This window comes from Canis lupus, chromosome 5 (assembly GCF_003254725.2).
Source record: "Canis lupus dingo isolate Sandy chromosome 5, ASM325472v2, whole genome shotgun sequence".
In the NCBI taxonomy this organism is placed as follows: Eukaryota; Metazoa; Chordata; class Mammalia; order Carnivora; family Canidae; genus Canis; species Canis lupus.
In genome coordinates this window covers 32,478,492-32,493,124 of record NC_064247.1, presented here as the reverse complement: position 1 = coordinate 32,493,124, position 14,633 = coordinate 32,478,492, and the positions used below count along the sequence as shown (strand labels likewise).

General features: G+C 56.2%; 2 protein-coding genes and 1 long non-coding RNA gene across 6 annotated transcripts in view; 1 reads left to right on the top strand and 2 right to left on the bottom strand.

Annotated features, from left to right (window-relative positions):
* CHRNB1 (cholinergic receptor nicotinic beta 1 subunit) overlaps positions 1 to 7,498 on the bottom strand; it is a 10,008-nt gene extending 2,510 nt beyond the window's left edge. For 2 of the 3 annotated variants that reach the window (XM_049110159.1, XM_025428555.3), the window contains exons 1-10: positions 7,380 to 7,498; positions 7,143 to 7,282; positions 6,549 to 6,593; positions 5,928 to 6,037; positions 5,733 to 5,841; positions 5,291 to 5,438; positions 4,562 to 4,771; positions 1,287 to 1,510; positions 609 to 790; positions 138 to 285 (exon numbers count right to left, since the gene is read on the bottom strand). In XM_049110159.1, coding sequence (XP_048966116.1) covers positions 138 to 285; positions 609 to 790; positions 1,287 to 1,510; positions 4,562 to 4,771; positions 5,291 to 5,438; positions 5,733 to 5,841; positions 5,928 to 6,037; positions 6,549 to 6,593; positions 7,143 to 7,282; positions 7,380 to 7,437 — 1,374 coding nt within the window. In that variant the 5' untranslated portion in view covers positions 7,438 to 7,498. The remainder of the gene's footprint in view (positions 1 to 137; positions 286 to 608; positions 791 to 1,286; positions 1,511 to 4,561; positions 4,772 to 5,290; positions 5,439 to 5,732; positions 5,842 to 5,927; positions 6,038 to 6,548; positions 6,594 to 7,142; positions 7,283 to 7,379) is intronic. The other variant, XM_049110160.1, reaches the window with a different exon arrangement.
* On the top strand, positions 5,294 to 9,127 carry LOC118354763 (uncharacterized). The gene is made up of 3 exons (XR_004815834.2): positions 5,294 to 5,429; positions 5,689 to 5,847; positions 6,453 to 9,127. It is a non-coding gene; the product is annotated as an uncharacterized LOC118354763 (long non-coding RNA).
* On the bottom strand, positions 7,635 to 14,633 carry FGF11 (fibroblast growth factor 11). 2 transcript variants are annotated; one of them, XM_025428562.3, is made up of 5 exons: positions 12,646 to 14,633; positions 10,889 to 10,999; positions 10,593 to 10,696; positions 10,128 to 10,326; positions 7,635 to 9,719 (listed from the first exon to the last, which is right to left on the bottom strand). In XM_025428562.3, the coding sequence occupies exons 1-5, from the start codon at positions 12,836 to 12,838 to the stop codon at positions 9,649 to 9,651; spliced, it is 678 nt and encodes a 225-aa protein (XP_025284347.1). In that variant the 5' UTR covers positions 12,839 to 14,633; the 3' UTR covers positions 7,635 to 9,648. The 2 variants fall into 2 exon arrangements, with proteins under 2 accessions (XP_025284347.1, XP_025284348.1); XM_025428563.3 differs by having other exon boundaries at positions 10,128 to 10,242.

Sequence of the window (14,633 nt, the reverse complement as noted above, 5' to 3'; positions counted from 1 at the left end):
CTGGACGGAGTGAGGAACCAGTCGGAAGACAGGGGCGGGACCAAAGAGGCAAGCTTCCAATCAGAAGCAAGATTGGGCGATGGGGGCGGGGCCACGGGCCCGCCGGGCCCGCCCCGCTCAGCCCTCATGGGACTTACCGCGTCGTGGTCCTCCTGTTCCTGCAGCTGCCGAGCGATGTAGCTAATCGAGGAAACGACCTCCCGTAGCTCGGGAGGCAGGCCCACAGCCGGGTTTGGACCATCGACAAGTCGCCGCAGGTCCGGGGCAGACAATTCAGGCTGGAATCTGGAAGAGGCGGGACAGTTTGGCCACGCTCTGGGCTCCGTTCCGACTCCCTCCTCCGACACTCATTAGTTTTCAGAACGTAAGAAGGCCCTTTAGGCTCTCCCCGCCGGCGGCGATCTCTCCTGCCTTCCGCAATTCCTCCCATCTCAACACGTTCCACTGTCCGCCTTTCAGCAAAGTTGGCGGCGGAAGGGATACTACGATTCCCGTGATGCTCAAGGGCATCTTCCGGGACCCTAAGCCGCCTGCCTCTGCACAGGCTTCTGGGAACTGTAGTTCCCTCTCTCCTTTCCTCGTAGGCGACTGGGAGGAGTGGGTACTACCTGTTGGGTTTGGGGAAGAGAAAATCGTTCAGTGGCTTCCGGATGAAATATTCATCTGTTCCCCGACCCCAGCCACTTCCTGGAGAATCCCTGAGGGCTACGGGAGGTGGCTCCGGCATCAGGTCTCTCTCAGGTTTGGGCCTCTTCAGACCCAGGTATAGAGGGAGTTTGTGGATGAAGATCTGCTGAGTAGAAAGGCGTGTTGGCGGGGGGGGGGGGCTCTCATGCTTTCCGACGGGAAGGGAAGCAGCCCACCGGTCCTATCCCCGCGCCTGCGTGCGCGCGTCCCTCCCAGCTACCCAGACAAGGAAGTGCAACCACACATCACATCAAGAGCTCCTGAGTGGCCTGGGAGGCGTCCTGGCCCGGGGGCGGGGGGGGAGTCCCGAAGGCTTCCACCCTGATAGAACCTGACCCTGAGAATGTTTCCCTGCAGCCCAGAATGGGCAGTATGGACGAAGAAAATATGGGATCTGTGGCATGACAAATGTCAGGGGGGTAAAATTAACTGTGCAACGTTTCAACACCCAACAGGCCTTAACACTTGAACACTCTACCAGGAGTTGTAGTTCTCCCTCAGGTCTATGAAGTTGGTAGGCAGGTTGCAGGAGCCACACCTGCGCAAAAAGACAAATGCTAGGACGGAGGATTAACATGGATTGGAGGAGGACATCTTACCTGGCGGACCCAAGTGGGCATTTGGTGGGTGTGGGGTGAGCGATGGTGCAGGTTGAGGACCACAACGCTCAGGATGACGGAGAAAGTGACGAGGATCATGGTAAACATGAGGTACTTGATAATGATGGGGACAGACAGGGAGGTCTCAGGAACTTTGTCTGCCAGCAGCAACAGGAACACAGTGAGGGTGAGCAGGGCAAAGATGGAGAGCCCCATCTTTTCTCCTTGCAGGGCAGAGAAGAAGGCGGAAACATTAGACTTTGCCAGAAGGCAATTTTCGTGGCACAATCAGTGACCGTGTTTCCAGCCCACTCAAGGACAGGCTTCTGGAAGGGCCAACTGCATGCAGATGATTCCTACAATTAAACCTCCAGCCCAGATTTGTTCTCCTAAACTCCAGATTTATAGCCACCTGCTGATCTAAACTCTCTGCTTGGACAGCCAGTAGACATCTCAAATTAACACATCCCAAACCTAATCCCCTGATCACCAACCCTTCCCACTGTCTCCCCCATTTCATGAATGAGAAATCCATCTTTCCTGGAACTCAGGCCAAAATCCTGTTAGTCATTCTCCACTCCTCTCTCTGTCTCTCTCATCCCATATCCAATCCATAGCAAACCCTACTGGCTCTATCTTCAAAATATATTCATACAAACAGCCATCACCTCAGCTCTGAGTTAGGATGAAGCAAAGTGGAGGCCTTAATAATATTTCCTCCTGCTGACTGTTCTCAACAGAGCAGCCAGATAGATCCTGCTAAAATGTAAATTAGATCATATCACTTCTCTTCTCAAAACCTTGGAGTGGCCTCTCACGTTCTTTAGCATAAAAGCCAAAGTCCTCAGTGTGGTTGACAAGGCTTTCCCCATTATCTGTCTGACTTGATCTCCTACTGTTTTCCTCTTGCTTATATCACTCAGTTATCCTGGCTATTTCCTGAGTATGTGAGGCTCACTCCCCCTTGAGGGTCAGTGAAGGTCCCCCTCAGTGAGTGCATGCACTGTTAACTCCAGCTGGTACATTATTCCCCCAGATTTCTGCCTGCCAGGGTCGTTCACTTGGTCCCATCCCAAGCAACTGCCAATGCTCCCTTCAATTCTTTATTCAAATATATGATATATATTTTAAATATTTTGTTATTTGTTTGTTTGTTTATTTATTTGAGAGAGAGAGAGAAAGCATGAGTAGGGGGGAGGAGCAGAGGGAGAGAGAGAAGCAGGCTCCCCCAAACCCAGGACCCTGAGATCACGACCAGAGCCAAAAGCAGATGCTCAACAGACTGAGCCACCCAGGTGTCCTCTTTGTTCAAATATTGATCAAATATTTTCTTTTTATTGAGGCATTCACTGACCACTTTTTTTTAAGATTTTATTTTTATGTAATCTCTACACTTAACATGGGAGTTCAACTTACAACCCCTAGAACGAGAGTCACATGCTCTATGGACTGAACCAGCCAGATGCCCCTGACTATTCTATTTTAATTAATTAATTAATTAATTAATTAATTAATTAATGAGAGGGAAGGGGCAGTGGTAGAGGGAAAGAGAGAGAATCTTAAGCAGGCTCCCCGCTGGTCATGGATCGCACAACCCTGGGATCACGACTGAACTGAAATCAAGAGTTGGACGCTAAAAAAAAAAAAAAAAAGTTGGACGCTAAACCAACTCAGCCACCCAGGCACCCCCTGACTTCTATTTTAAATTGTAACCCTTACCCCCATTCTAATTCTCTATAACCACTTTTCTTGCTTTATTTTCCTCCTTAGGACTTGTCCTCTTCTAACATACTATCAACTAGATATATTTGTTTATTGACTGTCTCCCCGCTGGAATATGAACTCTACAAGGCCAGGATTTTTGTCTCTTTGACTCACTGATGTATCCCAGGGCCTAGCCCATTACAGATGCTAAACAAACATCATTGCATGAATGAATAGACCAACCTTGAAGCTTTTTTTAGGAACCAAATAGCAATCTGAAGGATCTAAAAATGAAACAAGGTATATATGGATATGCCAGGTGGCTGATTATTCCTGTGGCATACAACAGGCACCACAAACTTCAAGGAAGGTATTGAAATAAAAAAAAAAAAAAAACTTTTATGCTCTGCTCTACTTAAGTCCTATAATATTGGGTTCCAAGATTTGCCCAGCTCTGGGAGCAAGGAGAAGTTACATTTGGAAGTGTGTTCTAGAGCTGGATCACTTTCCTTCCCTAGACAGAGAACTTGGTGCCAGAGAGGAGGAAAGCAAGCTTTAAATACCAGAGTTAAGGATTTCAGTCTCTGAATCAGACTGGCACCAACCAGGGTTGGAAAGGCGACACTACCTGTCTCTAACTAACATGGGGCAAATGACTTAAACTCTTTCAGCCTCTTTGTCCTCCTCTCTAAAGTGGGAAGACAATTCAGTACTCACCTCACAGAGTTATTGTAAAGATCACAATTGAGTTAACATAGGGGCGCCTGGGTGGTGCAGTCAGTTGAGGGTCTGACTCTTGGTTTTGGCTGGGGTCGCAGTCTCTGGGTCATGAGATCAAGCCCTGCTTCTGGCTCTGTGCTCAACGCAGAGTCTGCTTGAGAGTCTCTCTCTCCCTCTGCCCTTCCCTCCCCTCAGCTCTAAAATAAATAAATAAATCTTAAAAAAGGAAATAAAGGAGTTAATGCATGTAACATGCTAATTGTACTACTTACCGCAAGTGCTCACACATAATAAAACTAATACCAACACTTATATAGAACTTACTTGGTACCAGGTGTAGTTCTAAGAAACTCAATTAATCCTCAAAATAATCCTATTAAGTAGGGACTCATACGAAGGAATTTGCCCAAGGTTACTCTGTGACTACATTATGCTGCCTCCTGGAAAAATGTTGCTATTATTTCCAAGGAAGATAAGAGGCCAAGGGACTAGCAGGTGGCTGAAAAAATGGGGGAGGCGGGTGGGGAGGCTACCAGGAATGGGGAAAAGGAGGGTTGTTCTAACTCCAGTAGTTTGTTGGTCCCAAGGATGAGATCTTAGGATTCTGAAGGGAAGAGTTCAGGAGCTCCCGGGATGGAGAGAAGAGGGCAGTAGAGGGGAGGCCCAGCCTGAGGTGGGAGGGGAAACCTGGATCCTAGGAGGAGACCCTGATAGAAGGGAAAACCTGGGCAGGATGACCTTCAAACCACCCTTGATGGCGTTGGCCAAAACCCTTGCCTGGATTCAGGGTGGAGAGGAAGAAGCTGTACAAGCGGTGAAAAGGCAGGGCTGGGGGCCTCTCCCTCCCTTACCTGCATCTGGTGGCAGGTAGAAGACGAAGATGGCCAGGAGGGTGATGAGGATGCAAGGGGCAATGACGTTGACCAGGTAGAAGAGAGGCTTCCTGCGGATGATGAGGTAGAAGGTGACTTCTTGCCGCTGTCCTTCCCCGCCCCGCCTAGGATCCACCGGAGGCTGCACTAGCCGGGAAGGCTTGTGGATAATTTCCCACTGGCCATTCTCTGCGAGGAAGCAGAGGGGAGGAGGGAAGTCAGGGATGCACATGTGAAACCTGTCCTTACTGCTGCCAGATCTGGCTTTGTTCTGGCACATCCTTGACCCGAGGGGCTGATGTGATGAGGCATTAGCCTGTGGACACTGGGCTGGGTAGCCCATCTCTGGTGAACTTGAACGAGTCTCCATTTCTTTTTCCCTTTTTAAGATGTTATTGATTTATTCACAAGAGACACACACAGAGAAGCAGAGACACAGGCAGAGGGAGAAGCAGGCTCCCTGAGGGGAACCCAATGAGGGACTCGATCCTGGGACCCCGGGGTCACGCCCTGAACTGAAGGCAGCCGCCCAACCGCTGAGCCACCCAAGCACCCCACATCTCCATTTCCATATCTGCAAAATGTAGATTCTCACTCATCTTGCCCACCCCACAGGGTTGTCCTGGGCATTGCTGAAGGAGGATATTTGTCAGCCTGTTAGAAACTGACATCATAAAGCCCATGGACGTGGGAGCCACAGCCACTCACCAATGAAGGTCCCTTCATGAATGTGCACTTCCTGCAGCTCCTGCCTGTCAGGACCCAAGCCCGTGTGCAGGCTGACCTCTGAGCTGTCATAGCTGTAGGAGCTGAACACCATGGTGCAGTTCTGCCAGTCGAAGGGGAAGTAGGTGACCTGGATGGAGGGGGGAGTCACCAGAGCTGCCAGAGAGCTGTTCACGGCTGGGGGCTTTGGGAGGTCAGTAGGCAGGTAACAGAGAAGTAGGGTCAGAGGAATTGGAAGGTTATTAGGGGAGCCCACGGGCAATGGAAACGGGGTCGCTGAGAAACACTGCATGTCAGTGACAGTGGACAGAGAAGATGAAATCATGCAAAATCAGGAGGGCGGGAGCGATGGGAGGCTTATGGGGTTTTTGCGGAGTCAGTGTTTCAGGAGAGGCAGGGTTCCCAGGGGGAGTCCCCGGGGCACCTGGATGCTGCAGCTGCTACGGTAGAGGCCTGGAGGCTGCCAGCGCACGGAGCCGTCTGAGGACACCACGACGTTCAAGTCCAGAGCAACGTCGAAATTGCCGTCGTTGCTGCGGGTGAGGAATGGGCTCGGCCTGGACCCGGACCCTCCCCCTGGAGACCCCGCCCACTCCCTCAGTCTCGCGGAGGACCCTACTTGTTCAGGAGCACCACGTCTGGAAGCCACACGGATCCAGCCGTTATGCGGAGTGAATCGATACCCTCGTACTCTGCAGGGTCCCAGCTCAGCCTGTAGTCAGTCCACTCCTGTGGAAGCAGAGGCTGAGGGGCTGTCCAGGATTGAGCCTGGAAGGGGACGTGGGATGTCCAGAGGGAGCTGGGGAGGGAGTACAAAAGAGGGGAGCCGGCAGGCTTGGGCTGTGGTTCTGGAAGTCGGAGTTCTGATTACGGCTGCACGTTTACTCGTTGGGATCCCATCAGCTAATTTCCCCTTCCCTCGAGCTGGGCCCCAAATTTTGGGTCTAAAAACGAGGAGGGTGCACTAGTTAGCCACGAAAACGGTGTTTTTCAAACTGCAGTTCGTGACCCTTTAGTGGGTAGGGAATCAAATTAGTGGCCCCCCAAAAGTGTTAAAGTAGAATAAGAAAAGCATGGGATGCAACTCTCATAGTAAAGATAGGTATTGTTTCCTGAAGTTTCTGTCTCTCTTATATTTTCCGAGGTCCTGGTGCAAGAAAATACTCTTACTGAGGCGGACATTGGAGGAAATTGTAAAGGCAGCGGGACGCCCTTTCCCACCCCGCGGGGGTCTGCATACCAGGTCTAAGTACACCTTTGTGCTCATCTCCTCATCCTTCTCGTTCTAGAAGGGAAAAGTTTAAAAAGAGTAGAGGGGATGTGACTAGAAAGAAATGAAGGGGCTCCGCGGGTCAAGCTCTCACTGGAAATCCCTCTTTTTCTGAGTCCCCCTTTCTTGGCTACAAGCCCCGCCTCCTGGATGCTGCATGGTGTAAGCCCCACCTCTATCTCAGAAACTTCCGGCGGTCTACACCGCCAGCCAATCCAACTACCAGGCCGCCCCCCGGCCCCCACCCACAGCCCGTAAATCACCCAACCCTGCATCTCCGCCCGCCGTTATTTCCCGACCCGATGCGGCCGCAAGCTCCGCCCCAGCCTGCGACCCCGACCCGGGACCCGCCCCCCAGCCAGTCCAGGGCGGCAGCCCCGGTTCCACCCGCAGCCGGTCCAGAAGCCACGCCCACGGCTCGTCCATTGGTCCGACGTCCACCCAATGGGGTCTGCCAACTGCCCGTCCATCTCCCGGCCTGGCTCCGCCCCAGGCCCAGCCACGCCCCCGCCACGCCCCCCGCCGGTCCTAGGGCCCGAGCTCAACCCCCGCGCGCGCCCTCACCAGGCTGATGAGTTGCGCCAGGCTGAGGCCGACACTGACCCCCACGCTATCCCCCACCTCCCGCGCCGGCCGCACCGAGCTGTCGTAGCCCAAGAAAAGCTTCTCGCGGAGCCGGCCCTCCACCTCCGTGCCGCGGGCGCCTGGAGGAGAAGAGCAACCAGTAAAGCCACCGTAACCGGCCACGACCCCTGCCCGTCACTGCCCCCCCGCCGCCCGCCCCGAGAGGCTCAGACGTACCCGGGGCGAGTGGCACCCCCAACGCCCCCAGCAGCAGCAGCAGCGCCCCTGCGGTCATAGCTCGGCCGGTTGGTTGCTCAGTGAGTTCGCTCGATTCACCAACGCGGGGGGGGGGGGGGGAAGTGACGAGGCGCCCAGGAATGTGCACCTGTTGTTGGGGGGCAGCCGCCAGCCCATCCTCCCCGCCCCACCCCTAGGACTTGGTCCCGCCCCAAGCAACTGCCAATGCCCGCCACCCATAGATGACAGACAACATTTGAGTTGTATAAATCATCTTTAATGGAGAGAGCATGGAGTGGAGACCCCATCGTCCCCTGGGAGCGAAGCCAGGAGAGGGGGTGGGGCCTAAGGGGTCTGTGTGGGTGAGGGGAGTAGGCACCCCTCTTGCAACAAGCCAGAAATAGAAAGAGCCTGAGGAAAAGTGACTTGCCTCGGAGCCTGAGCCCTTCCCTTTATGGTCTCCTGTCTACCCTGCCCAGGTCTCGAAGCCACTCAGTCTCCCTCCTAGTTGACTGGTGGGTTCCTGATCTTTTTCAGGCCTGCCCCTAGCTCTCCATGCTGTTCAGAAAAATCTAGTCAGGCCCCTTTTGGGTACCTAAAACTTAGCTCAGGTTATAGCTGTAAGGTAAAGCAAATTCTATTCAGTTAGAAGCTCTGGGGATATATGAGGTCTGGAGCCCAAGAGGGGGCTCCTCACCCTCCTTGGCCTGACTTCTACAGGAGAGGGGTTAAACTTATTGCTGAACTGGGGTCTCTGCACGGGGGGGGGGGGTGTCAAGGCTGTGCCCTGTTTGTTCTTTTCATTTGAGATCCATTACCTTAAAGACCTCAGCTTTAGAAGGGACCCAGAAGGTATTCCTGTGGAGGTAGCTAAGTGTCCATGTCCCTACAACCCCGGCACAGCCAAAACATGCCGTGGTTTGGGCCCCTTGGCCATCCCAGCTTCTCTACTATGAGCCAAGGATTTCTTCCCGGACTCCTCTGCCCTCCTTCAGACTCCGTTTCCCTGGCAGGACCCCAGCTGAGCTGGAGGAGCTAGAAATTACGTGTAAAAATAAGGTTAGCATTCTATAGGAAGACTCGAGTTTTTAGAAAATCTAGGAAAAACAAGAGGTGTTTCTTGATTCATCAACAAAGCTCCCCATGAATCAGAACTAGGTTCTTTCCAGAGCTCATCTTTCACAGGTATTACTAGAGAAGGTAGGAGGGTGGGTCTGGAGCTCACTCTATATGGGCATTTTTTTAAAGATTTATTTTTATTTATTTATGATAGACATAGAGAGAGAGAGAGAGGGGGGCAGAGGGAGAAGCAGGCTCCATGCCAGGAGCCCGACGTGGGACTCGATCCCAGGACTCCAGGATCGCGCCCTGGGCCAAAGGCAGGCGCAAAACCGCTGAGCCACCCAGGGATCTCCTCTATATGGGCATTGATATGGCTATAGAAGCCCAGGTTCCATCCTGGAGGGAAGGGCTGAGAGTCGTGGTCTATGTCCTAGAGCTGATTCAGAAGGAAGTATGGCTCTGTATGTGTCTAGAACACTGTGCTCTAGAATTGGGGGTCTTTGGGATAAGAAAGTTAAAACTGTGGTGATCTGAGACTGGTCCTAGTTCAGGCCAAGGCCAGCAGCTGGACAGGGCTCAAATCCAGCCTCTCTCTACTTGGAAACCGGGGGTCCAGCTGGGTCAAGGACAGAAGCCTGATGGATCCAGAGCAGAGCCTGGCAGCATGCCAGCATGCCAGCACAGAGCCTTAGTGCAAAAAGGGCCCTGGCTAGGATGCCTGGTGTTCCAGAATCTCTCCAGAACAAGGCAGAAGGTGGAGTGGGGCAAAAAGGAAATTAATCCTGAGCTCCTGTAGGGCTATAAATCTATGGCTCAGTGGCAATGAAAAGGGCATAGTGCTCCCGGGATGCGCTGAGCCCAGGGTGGGGAGTGTTTGTGTCCTGGTTCTTTCTGTCAGTTTGGGAACCCCCCAGCGCCTTCTCAGGAAAAGGCTTTTGGGGGTGGGGCTGTGAGTGTGGAAGGAAAGAAGTGATTGGCCAGGACCATTTTCAGACATCCCCCTCTCTGAAATCCCAGGAGCTGAAGCCTGGAAGAGGCGAGGAGTCACAGCCAGCCCCTTGGCTCCTGCAGGATAGAACATCTGCTGGGGCCTGGCTGCTCAGGGCATGGGTGGTGGTGGCAGGGCTGGGAGCAGGGCTGGGAGACAGGCTGTGGTGGTGGCTAGCTCAGTGCAAGTGCAGGGAGCCTCCAGTCCACAGACTACATTTTAGGGGGCAGGGGGACTGGGAGGTGAGGTCTCAGGGACACTGTGGAGAGAAGGCTCCCGGTACATGGCCACTGTAAAGGGAAGAGAGAGGAGCAGGAAGGAGAATTAGGCACAGAGAGATCGAGAAGGAATCAGAGGCTCAGAAAGGGAGCCCTTCTCCTCCCCCCATCCTCTGCGAACCTCAACCCACAGGAGGAGGGCTCCCCAAACCCTCAAAGGCCAAAGTCTTCTTAGCTTGACTTGTCATAACAGGTATTCCCCCCCCCACCATAAGGCAAGCAATATACCAAGGTTGTGACAAGGTATGAACATATACAGCAGCGTGAACATACACACAAGCTTCGCGCTTGTGAACCAGGAAAGGATCAACAGGTGTCCTCTGTTAACGCCTGTGGCCTCTGACTTGTGTGTCTGCTCAATGACCACATCTAGGTCAGCACCCTCCCATGTGGCCCACCTTCTCTGGAGTCCATACTCACCCTCCAGGAGCTTGGGCACGAAGTGGGCGGCGGCCTTGGTCTTCTTGACTCGATTTCCCTTCATGACTCGGCCCTCCTTGTCCAGGCCCAGGTACCAGGCCCGGCCAGAGCGGCGCTGGCGATAGAGAGCAGAGGCGTACAGGACATAGTAATTCTCAAAGACGCATTCCTTAAAGCGACACTCAGCTGTGAAATGTGGCTGGGGAGACAAAGACCCAGAGAGGCACACACAGAGAGACAAAAAGACACATCACTGGACAGAAGGGAGCCCTGGGAAGAATGAGCCAGGACAGAATCCATACATTTTGGGCTGGGAGGGCCCACTTCTCACGCCACGCAGAAACTAGGAGAAAGGGAGCATGGGGGAGAGTGTGGTCACCCCCCCCTACCCCATGGAGGGTTAGAAACCAGATCAGGGTGGTGGTGGTGGAGCAAACCCCAGGCCACTCAGCTTCATCGTCTCACCGAGCTATAGAGAAGCCCCTCTGCATTCATGGCCATGTAGTGACCCAGCTTGGCACTCTGGATGGTGACCACACGGAGCCCCACGGGGATCAAGTTGAAGTGGGCTGGGGGTGGAGAGAGGCGGCGTCAAGCCCTGGGGCCTCAGACCCCCAGCCTGGCTCCCCACAGCCCAGTTCTAAGGCTTCCCTTAGGGGGCAAAGAGCCAGAGAAAACAGCACCTGAAGAGGGAACAGGACGGCCCCTTCCTAGCCCCACTCTGTGTCCCTTCCCACCCAGCAGCAGGGTTCCCCTCTCACTAAAGGAGCTGGTGTCCTCTGGGGTGCCCTGGATGCTTCCGTCAGGATTTGCCTGGAGGTAGAAGCCCTGGCGGCAGAACAGTTTGGTGACAATGCCTTTGAGCTGAGGCTCTGGAGAGAGAGAGAGAGAGAGAGATTCATCTTTGAATATGACATCTCTGTTACCCAGAAACATTCCTACACTTGGCGGGATCAGAGGAAGGAAAGAAGGGAGAATGGGAGGGGAAGCCAAGGGTCCCAGGCCCCCAGCTCTCTGACTCTCTAAGCAGGCTCTCCTCCACCTCTCTCTGCCTCCGGAGGAAGCCCGGGTGTGGGTCCTTGCCGCTTCCTCTAACCCTCAGCTTTCAGTTTAATTTATTGAAATTTATTTAAATGGCTTAATTCCTACTCCACAGCTCCACCAGAAGTGGGGGAGGGGAAAGGAGGGGAGAGGAAGGGGAGAGAGCCACCGGGAAGCAGAGGATGGAGGGAAGTGGGCAGGACCGGAGAAGGGACAGGGGGCTAGTGACTGGGGCGGAGGGGCGGGGGGCGCCCCCTCAGAAGTGGGGATGGGAGCGGGCCCGACGCTGACTCAGCACCTGCTGCTGCGGCTGCTGCTCGCTTGGCGCGGGCCTTGCCTTGGCCCAGTGCCGGCCTGTCTGACACTGACCCATCTGTCTGTCTGTCTGTCAGTCTGCGGGCTCGCGGGGGCCCGGCCCTCCGCGAGGCTCGGCCCCTCCCCTGCAGCCAGGTAACCCGCCGGAGATGGGGGACGCTCCGCTGCACTGAGGGGTAATGGGGCCGGGGAGCTAGTGAGGCGGGCGGAGTCACGTGGGGGCCGGGGCCCGCTCCGAAGGTGGGCTGCGGACCGTACCACCTCGGAGGGCCTGCGGCGGGGTGAGGAGGGCACGAGGGGGCTACCCCTCGGGGAGCCGGCCGCGGGCGGGAGCCGGGCCAGAGGGACTCCCGCCGCCCGTGCCTGGACGGGGACCACGCGCCAACCCTCACAACTCTCCTCCCCTGCCGCTGGCTCCCGGCCGACTTCCTCGTACCCCCTCGCAGGTGGTACGACCCCCCAGTCTCCGAGCGGGTCTCTCGGCCCGTGCTGGGTCTGAGTTCCTCGCGGCGGAGGGTCCCCCGAGCGTGTGCGAGCGGGTTTCGGAGTCGCCGGGAGAGGGTGGGTTCTGGGGGTATGGCCGGCTCCCCTCTTAGAGCGCAGGTCACCGAGGAGGGCGCTCGGAGGGGCGGGCTGGCGAGGTGGCTGCAAGGACACCCGGGGGAGAGCTGGGGAGATTGGCGCCCAGCCAGGCGGGCACGGCCAGCAGGAACGGAGCCAAGGCGTGGAGGAGCGGGAGAACCGGGGCGGGGGCGGGGCTGCCGGAGCTGCAGAAACCCTCGGGGTGACCCAGGCGTCCGGAACCCCCAGGCCCCTCCGCTCGGCTTTGAAAGAATCGCGAGAGCCGGCACGTAGGCAGCGGACGGTGGGGGTGGGGACTCCTGCGTCGGATGGGGGGGGCGACCCGGGGCCGCGAGGCTCGGGAGCCCGGACCTAGCCCCTCAAAGCTTTCCCCTTGTCTTCGACAGCAAGGAGACTCGGGGTTATGGGCAAAAGAGAAGGGAAACTGAGGCACGGTGTGGCAGATACTGTGTGGTCCCGGCCCACCCTCCTTGACTTTCGGGGACCACCCCCTCAGTCGGGCCCCATCCTTCGGAGTCCCTGGCCTCAACCTCCCAGGCGGAGAGACCCCAGGCCCGGGGACCCCGCTCCAGACACTCACCAGGGCCGCGGTCCGGCCGCGCGGGCCGCCCCCCGCACAGTCGCACCTTGGACAGCAGGATGAGGAGCTGCTTCTGGCAAAGGGACTTGGTGCCGCGGGGACACACGCGCCGCTGCGCCGACACCGGCCGGCTGCCCCCCGGCTCGCGGACCTCCCGCTTCTGCCGGATCAGGCTACTGGCCAGAGCCGCCATGGCGCCCCGGGAGGAGAAACCCCCAAACTGGCAGGCGCCCGGAGCGCGCTGGGCTCCTCAAAGAGAAGCCCGCTCACCAGGGCATGCTCTTGACGCTGAGGTCCCAACTCACCGCCTCACCCACAGGACCCGAGGATAAGCCCCAGGCCTCCCCACCCTCCAGCTGCTGGCTCCCACCCTTGGGCCCCGTTCTAGCTCCACTCTACCCAGCAGCCTGTAAATCTCTGTCGACCCCACCCTCGACTTTTGGCCCCTACCGAAAACTACTCCCTCTCCTGTTCTTTCCTTACCCGTCCCCAGATCCCTTAGGCCAACGTGAAGACCCTCAAAATTCCCAAGATGTGGTTCCACTACCCCCAGCCATCTTTCCACCCTATTTTGGGGACCTGCACTGCCAAAATCCACTTCTATAATCTAAAGGGTTCAAGTCCTTAGCTTTGAATATATTAGCTCAACCCCATCCCTACTGGGGCACTGTCAGTGTGAGGGAGGGACCCAACCTTCGTGCCTTTGCCACCCTCTAAATGGAAAGGATCCTCCACTTTTTTTCCAGTTAAGTCCCCCAAAACTATGTCTGGGAAAACCCAGGCTGTCCCCGTTCAGCGACTAGGGGTTCCTGGGCCCTGTCTCTGGACAATACCTTGTTTTCACCAAGTCACCCCCATTTCTAGTGGCACATGGTACAGCTGCTGATCCCCTTTCCTCACCTTGTTACCCTCCACTCCTTTTGAAATCACCTCCAAATCCACCCTTCCCAGTGGATACACCAAGTGGTTGTCTGGAGGGCCTCTGTCACCTCGAAATAGGGAGCATCCGTTTTTTTTTTTTTTTTTTTTTTTTTTTCTGATTGCCCCTTAATTTCCTCGGGGACAGCTGGTGCTGTTTAGATCCCACGCCCCCTCCCAGAGGAGTGCACCCACGTTATTACCAGTTCCCGAATGTGAACAGGCCCCCTACGAGTCAGAGTGCATCAGAGCTTTCTGCGACAGGGCTTCTCATCTTCCCCGGGACAGCCTAGAGCACCCCCTCTTCCTTCCCCGACGCCCCTCGACCTGTCCTGTCTCGTTGATCCGGCGACGGGTGGCGCTGGCTTCTGTTCCAGGCTCCTCCCTCCCTGTCCCTCGCCAGCCGAGCTTCCCCCAACGCCGGGCTAGGCGCCCCGGACCCCCAGGAAGGAGGAAGGATGTCTCCGCAGAGCGCCCGGGTCCGGCGAAGTCAGAGCACTGGGCCGGGCGGCTGGACCAAGCGGCGGCAGCGGCAGCGGCAGCGAGAAGCTGAGGCGGCGGCGGCGACAGCAGCTCTCCCTCCTCCGAGAGCCGGCCTGGGGGCGGGGCAGGGGGCGGAGACGCCGGGAAAAGGGGAGTGCAGCCGGGCGGGCGGAACCCCAGGGTTCCTCGGAGGCCAGGAGTGGGGACGGTCTCGGAGGCGGGCGGAGCCGAGGCAAGGCCGCCCGTCTTGGGGGTTCAGAGGAGGAGACAAGGAGGTGACTCCACTGAACGGAGCCCTAGATGGGAGGGGAGGTTGGGCTTCGGATAGATGGAATGGCGGACGCTGGGAGAATGGAGAGAGGGTCCCTCCTGCCCGGCTTGGGAGGGCAGAAACGAATGAGGGAAACGGGGTAATAACGGAGTAGGCGAGGGTGGTGGTGAGAGCCAGCCCTGGGCGCAATCCGGCCCTCAATCTCTCCGATTTTGTGTGAGCCAAATTGATCAGTCCCGGGTCTCCACACCCTCCTTTTGCGTCTTGTCAGCAAATATACACCCCCCCCCCACCCCTTCCCAATTGACTCCTAAGA